The sequence below is a fragment of the Lynx canadensis genome, chromosome B1 (assembly GCF_007474595.2).
Source record: "Lynx canadensis isolate LIC74 chromosome B1, mLynCan4.pri.v2, whole genome shotgun sequence".
Lineage (NCBI taxonomy): Eukaryota > Metazoa > Chordata > Mammalia > Carnivora > Felidae > Lynx > Lynx canadensis.
Window position 1 is genome coordinate 141,300,718 of NC_044306.2, and position 7,891 is coordinate 141,308,608.

Here is a 7,891-nt window from a genome sequence, read left to right on the forward strand (position 1 = left end):
GGTTGTCTCCACTCCCAAAGTGAACATGTAATGTATCCTACATATATGTTTGCTCAATGCACATGCTCCACCTTTCCTCATGTTTCCCTACCCTTTTTATCAATATGTATAAATCTCAATCCCTATGATTATTAAAAAACAAAACAAAACAAAAAACAAACAAAACATGTGTTCTTTCCCCCTTGGTGAAGCATTTTTGAGGTTTGTCCTCCTAGCTTCTGTTCAGCTGCTTCTCCAATAAGCTCTCCTTGCTGCATACCTGATATCTCAGTGTTTGGCTTTCCTTCACATAGGTCAGACAGATTTGGGTTCAGTTACAGAGCAACCACCTTGGAAAATTGCTTAACATTATTTCTAGAAGTTGAACATCGTAATATCTTCTGACCCAGTAATTCTAATCCTGGATAAATATGCATGTTTCTACAAAAGGCATGTTCCAGAACGTTTAGTTACAATTACTATTTTCCCAAATTGGAAATAACACAAACTGTCATCAACGGTAGAGGTGATATATTTAGGCAATGGAATATCAGACAGGAAAGAATATGAAAAACTCCCAACTACACACAAGTGGCTGAAACAAGTATAAGTTGGGCAGGGAGGGGGTACCTCAACACAAAATGAGTGTATGCGCCATGATTCCATTTATACAGAAACTGTTAGAAATCTAGGTGATGGTTACTTTTGGGACACTGGATCAGAGTACTGGAAGGGGATCTGAGTGGGTATTTCTGGGGTGTGTGCAATGTTCTGGTTCTCGATCTATATTCTGGTTATATGGATTTATTCAGTTCATCAAAGTTTACCCATATGTATCCAAAAGAAGAAACTGGAAATTGAAACAAATAAAAGAATAGTGGCACCAACAGTCCAAACGTTGCATTTTAAAACCAAGGAAATCCTAATAAACTGCACATCCCCACCCCCTAAGCCTTGCGCACGCATCAGGAATATAACGTGAAAACCTCATTGGCTGGGACTAGGTGGCGCACTTCGAAAGCCGCGTCTTAGCACCGCCCCTTCCGTCTCCAGGGTGTCCTGCCTTCCCGACAGCCACCGTCCGCGTCGTCCAGTCCTACGACTTCGGCTCCCTGGACTCAAGTCCTTGAGGCAAAAAGTGACTCTTGCGCTTGGTGGCAGCCTCTTTTCGGTGACCACCATCTAACTCCCATTTGCTACCCGCCGCCATTATGAACATCCGCAATGCTCGGCCAGACGACCTGATTAACATGCAACACTGCAACCTTCTTTGCCTTCCCGAGAACTACCAGATGAAATACTATTTCTACCATGGCCTTTCCTGGCCCCAGCTTTCTTACATTGCTGAGGACGAGGACGGGAAGATTGTGGGCTATGTCCTGGCCAAAATGGAGGAGGACCCAGATTATGTCCCCCATGGACATATCACCTCACTGGCTGTGAAGCGATCGCACCGGCGCCTCGGCCTGGCCCAGAAGCTGATGGACCAGGCCTCTTGGGCCATGATCGAGAACTTTAGAGCCAAGTATGTGTCCCTGCACGTCAGGAAGAGTAACCGAGCAGCCTTGCACCTCTATTCTAACACCCTCAACTTCCAGGTTAGTGAGGTGGAACCCAAATACTATGCAGATGGGGAAGATGCTTATGCTATGAAGAGGGATCTCTCGCACATGGCCAGTGAGCTGAGAAGGCAGCCAGAGCTGAAGGAGAAGGGCAGGTACATGGTACTGGGCTCCAAGGAAAACCAGGAAACCCGGGGAAGCACACTTCCTAGTTCTGAAGAGGATGGTGAGGAGGAGAAGATCCCGGCCGCTGATGATAGTAGCAATGACCACAAGGAACCCAGCGAGTCCATGGAGAGCACCGATGCCCAGAACAGCTCAGAAGATTGAGTCTACCTCCTAGAACCTGCTTAAGGTATTCTGTTCTCCCTGATCCAATTGCTACCCTAAATACCGTGGCCTGCCCCATCCCATCCTACCCCATCGCATCCCAGTCCTGCTGGACCACCTGGTGACCTTGAGGAAGAGTATAGACAGGGTTAGAGCAAACTCATTGCTCACTACTGGAAGTTAATAGGACTCCCATTCATACACTAAAAGTAGATTAAATTCAGTAAAAGAAACCAACATTTTCCCTGCTTTTTTGGTGTGAATTGTATTTCAGGGTGTCCACATAGTTGGTGGAAGAAATTTCTTCTTTATAGAATTACAGCTAATAAATGCAGAACGAATAATAGGACTATAAAATCACTGTTTTGCAACTCTTGATGAAATAATAGATCTAGCCCACTGTCATCAGTGGCTAACACTATTAGGTGAAAGTTGAAGCCACTTTGTCATTATGAACCAGACTGACAACACTTGAAGTCACTGGGCAAGTATAACATCACTAAAAGAGTGCCTGACAAGTGTCATATGTCTCCTAACGCAATAGTAAGTGCACAGTAATACCTGTGAAATATTCTTGCCCAAAGAAAATTTTATGTGTGAGCATGTGTGTGTGACATTAATCTTGAATACAAACAAGGCTTTAGATCTAACTATCATTTTTATAAGAAAGAAAGAAAAAAAAAAAAGACAGGGACATTAAACCTTGTCATGATGCAATCAGCCAAATCCAGAGTGAGACAATTTTTACAGAACAAATGACCTGGTTTCTCCAATAAACAAAATGTCATTTTTTAAAAGGGAGGAGGAATTTGTTAAAATATATTAACCAAATGCTACTGTTTTGGACATTGTTTGGGTCCTGATTTAAACAAGTCGAATACAAGACATTTTGAGACAACCAAGCAAAATTTGAACACGGGCTGTGTTATTAAGGAATGGTCAATGATTTTGTTTGGTGAGCTAACTGGTATTGTATTTTTTTAAGTCTTTATCTGTTAGAGATACATACTGAAATAATTTGAAGTGAAAGAATAGGAGGTCTCAGATCTACTTTAAAATATTCCAGCAAAAAAAAAAAAAAAAAAAGAGGAAAAAAGTTGGGGGGCAAGAAATGTATAAAATAAGAACGGCAACATTCTTGAGGTTGCCAATAGGTACTTGAGGGGTTCATTGTGCTATTCTTTACTCTTTCGAATGTGTGAAAATTGACATAAAAATTTCAAAGAACCAAAATTATTATACTTTCTAATACACGTTAGTACTAATACAAAGCAGCCACGAAAAAGTAGTTTTAAAAGACTATTTCATTTCCCTCAGGAACTTTCTAACACCCTAAGAATTTCAAGGATCAGTGAGCTACTGTCAATGTAGAAGCTTTAAATTCTAAACACAGTCACCTTACCCTTACATGTGGAAAAGGCAACTTTCTCATAACAAAGCCCAGTCATGAGTGATAGACATTACATATAGTTAAAATAAATGCTGTTTGATTTACTCATCCATAAAAATTTTTACTTGCCAGGGCATGAGGCTTGGAGTTGGTATACAATTATGATCTGGACAGGTTGTTTATATCACATAACACTTAAAAATAAACGCATTCTATTTTTTTACACATTTTAATGCTGAAACCCAAACTGTATTGCACACTAACCCTATTTTTTTTCATTCATGTGGCTCCATAGATTATAAAAATTTGTTTAAAAAAGAGTCTGTCCTCAGAGGAGTCTTTGCATCTGGCTTTTAACAACCTGAATGTTTCAAAATGACTGATTCATTTAGTCTAAGGTTAAGATAAAGGCAGCAAAACAGTCTAAAAGGGAAGGTAAAATTAAACAAAACTTAATTTCTTAAGAGAAGTGTTGTCAGATTTTTATCTGCCTTAAGATCCCTGAAGGAGGTGGGGGTTTGGTTAAATAAGTGATGGAGATTAAGGAGTGCACTTGGCATAATGAGCACCGGGTGATGTAATGAAGTGTTGAATTGCTATACTGTGTACATGAAACTCATATAACACTGTATGTGAACTAACTGCAATTAAAATAAATACTTAAAATCAGGGGGGAAAAACCCTTTTAAGGGTTCTGTCAAGACTATTCTATCTAATTCAACAAGCCTTTTAAAAAATTACCAATTTTCAAATTCCTGTATAGAAGGACTTATAGAATATTGATCTCATCTTTGTGGTACTGGCTTCTCTTCACTTGTTACCCTGCAGCTAAGAAGGATTTTAAGTGGAACAGAGCTAGTTGAAGATAGCTTAAAAAAAATAAACTATATATATTCATATATAAAGGATTTATATTTTTTTAATTTTCATGTTATTTAGATTTTTATTACATATATTTAAATTTATATTTATATGTATATAGTTTGATGAATTCAAAAGTACTTACTATGAGAAACAAAAATGACTGTCACCCTAATAGGGGACAAGAAAAAATAAATATGAAATAAGAAAATTATTGTGTGACAATTATAAATCTCAGGGTCCAAATTCAGGCATAATTGAAATGTTTCTTTATGTTATTGTTATTAAACTTTATTTCTAAGTTCAAGGAGATGTTTCCTGCACTTGACATCATTATCCTTCTAAGTTGATATTTGCTGAGTCATCTTCATGGACCCCATCAGTCTTTGGTCCTCACTATATACTTCAAAGTCCTTTCTACCCAGAGGCCTCTTAAGGTCTCTACACTCTCTGTCATGTTTGGGCCATTTTCCTAGCACAAGGATTAGTCTACATAGGCTAACTGTTCTAAAAAAAAATAACCTGCAGTCTCAGTAAGTTAACAGAATACCAGCTTATTTCTCACATCTTAGTCCAATGTAGGTCATCAGTGCGATTGGGATATGAAAGGGAGAGGAAAAAAGAGACTCCTGAATAACTGTAAAGTTATTCAGGAATCTATCTAGAACAATTGTTCGTAACTTTTTTTGTTCCATAGCCTCCTTTGGCGATCTGGTGAAACCTAGGGATCCCTTCTAATAAAACTGTTTTTTAAAGACATACAAATTATATGGGATTTCAAAGGAAACCACTTTTATTGAAATACAGTTAGCAAACTCTGTTTAAATAAAATTATTCCCATATGAAATTTAAATATCAAGCAGTGGGTCTCATTATGTTACTTCAATGAGAGTTTAGTTGTAGATGATATTTTGAGATACCTTCAACAGCTGTAATATAATTCAAAAATACCTATGGTTTAGGTGTTCTGGTCGGTGACAAAGCCACACGTAATGCTGGTACTGCTATGCATTGGTGCCTACATTCATAATAGAAGGAAATGCTAAATTTCGTTAAAGGTTAATGAAAATACAGGGATTTTTTTTTGTTCCAGATCCAAGGTCATCATCTCCTAAATTCTATTATTAAATCTCAGATCAAGAACCCCTGATTCAGTGACTCTGCCATTTTCTAGAATCATGTGTCCACTACGGGTTTACACACATTCAGCTTGCAGATAGGGGAAGAGAATTTACACAGAGGTTTATGTAGGTTTTAAAAGTCTGTACCACTTTTCTAACTAACTGCAGGGGAAGCTAGGAAATGTAGTTTAGCTGTGTGCCCAGGAGGAAAAATAATGACTTCTGGTAATGAGACAGCATAGTTTCTGCAACAGTGGGAAACATCCTAGTGGTGCTGTGGAGTATCAGAAATTCTGCTTCCCCGCAGAGCTTGGGAACATTCTGCTGCTCCCTCTCCAAAATGTGGCCCAGGGAACTCTTGAGGCCACCCAGTGCTACCTGCTTAGTCGCGTGACACATGTTTACTGCTCTTGTACAAACTTGGGCGTGGGAAACTGGGATTCTGCCACCTTGCTGCCTTTATGCCTCTCATTAAAGCCTGGAAGAAATGCCTCTTCTATTCTGAGATCCCTTAAACTGCCTAAAATCTCAGTTATCATCCTACTCAACAGGGTCTCACTAGTATATACACTTAGTTGTCTGAATGGGAAAAGCCTGTGAGGACAGAAAGAACAGGAAGAAAAAAATTTAAAGGTTAATTATCCTGCCACAGTTATGGCACACCCTCTTGTGGAGCTGGAGTTCAAATACCTACGGAATAAAGTCCTGAAAGAATAACTTTCCATTTTCCTTTATCTCCTCCATTGGGTCTAGGCAACAGAGATGGTTAAAGTTAGAAGTGATGGTGAATAGGGCAATTGGTAAAGGAGACATGAATGTCTTCATGTACAAAGTAATAAAAATTACTGTAAAAATATGAGAACTCACTATGTCGTAGATACTATTCTAGGGAGTGTCTATGAATGCTCTCATTTAATCTTCATAACATCCCCAGAAGTAGGTACTATTACTCCACTTTATAGATGAGGGCTGCATGTCTTACAGATAATAAGTGGAGAACAGGGACACAAACCACGGTAGTGAGATTCCGTGATGGTACGGATTAAATGAGACAGTTCCTGTAAATTGCTTAGCACAATACCTCACATACAAATATTCTGTAAATTTTAGCTCTTAATATAATCTGTAGTAATAGGAACCATTCAACCTCTTTCCTTTTCTTTTCCACAGTAATCAAATGATAGACTGGTGTGTATGAGCAGCAACAGTTTGCAATCTTGGAAGGGAGATGCATCTTAATGATTAAAATAGCTTTCACTGACAAGCTGAATGTCAAAGCATTCAGCTGAATCAATGCTAATCAACAGCAAAGTTTCTAGGGAGCCATAGCAATGAAGACAGGTCAGTTCAAAACATGCTAGTTGAGGCAGGAATGCCATCAAGCTGATGCTTATCTCCTGACAAGAAATATGTGCTTGATGATTAATAACAAAAAAGAAAAAAAAAAACGCAAAAATCTCAAAATTTTCCATTGACTTGGCAATATTGAGTTAGCCAGGGTTACTTCAGTGACTCTCCTTTCTGGTTTATTCTTTCTGTCGCTAAGCTGTCATCCTAACAAAAAGTTGTTAAATGTTCACATGAGCATTCACTGAAATAGACTGTTCTTAATTTTACCAGACAACTAATTATAACTGGAATGATATAATGAAATATGGAAGAAAGTTAGAGACTGACAGGTCTGGTAAATTCCTAGTATAACCTTACCCCAGATATGCCAGAAACCATAGATTTCAATGCAAATGCACTCTATGAAGATAAAGAGGGGGTTGGGAAGAGATAAAATATTGTTTTTGAAATACTAATCAGATAGATACAATTTGTTGAATTATTTATAATCTCTAACAATGTCACTTTTCAGTCAGTGAATGATGTATATTTAGGGTGAATGAAATACCAACTTTGTCAGGGGTAACTGATAAAAGCAGAGGTTTTTCCTAAATTCTGTACTCTATCTGTGCTCCAGTATATAAATTCTAATGAGCTTTATGGTAAAAGATACAAGGAAGAGATGATACGTGAATGGCAGTGGTTCTAGGAACCAGAGGAACAAACGCAAAAATGCAGAATGAAAACATTCTGCAATGCTTTTCTATGGACTAATATCCTCAAAACATCATAGTTTTTTTTTTTTTTATTTCTTTAAGCAAAGCATAAAAGTAAAGCATAAGTTCTGTTTTGCATTCATAAAATCTTGTTAATAATTAAAATATTTCTCAGGCTTCCATTGCCCACCTTTAAGAAATCCTGGATATGTAAAAATTTGAACTTTAATAAGCTCAATTCAGGGCTTTAATATTCATATTTTAAAAAGAATCATTATAAAAAATGTCTGTACCATTAAACAGCAAACTACCCTAGGGCATTTATTATTTCGTTATTTGACTTTTAAAATTTAACTTCTTAAAATGATCAAGCAGTACTTACTGAGAAAATTAAAACAACTATGTAATATTTGGTTTTTGTATAACTACCTTTGCATGCCTATCTTAATTCTATTTGAAACACATTGAAAAAGGTAATGATAATAGTCTTTCTGACCCATTCTCTCACATCTTATTATTTTTCTATTACAGTAAATACACTTTAAAAAAAAATAAGATCTTTGTATTGTGTGCCTCTGACTGTCCTGCAACTTGATTTACTAT

At 37.4% G+C, this 7,891-nt stretch overlaps 1 protein-coding gene across 1 annotated transcript; it reads left to right on the plus strand.

Moving 5' to 3' along the window:
- The first annotated feature begins 1,150 nt into the window (after nucleotides 1-1,150).
- NAA11 (N-alpha-acetyltransferase 11, NatA catalytic subunit) lies at nucleotides 1,151-1,871 on the plus strand. The gene has a single exon (XM_030311924.1). The coding sequence runs from the start codon at nucleotides 1,191-1,193 to the stop codon at nucleotides 1,869-1,871; it is 681 nt and encodes a 226-aa protein (XP_030167784.1). The 5' UTR covers nucleotides 1,151-1,190.
- The last annotated feature ends 6,020 nt before the right edge of the window (nucleotides 1,872-7,891 follow it).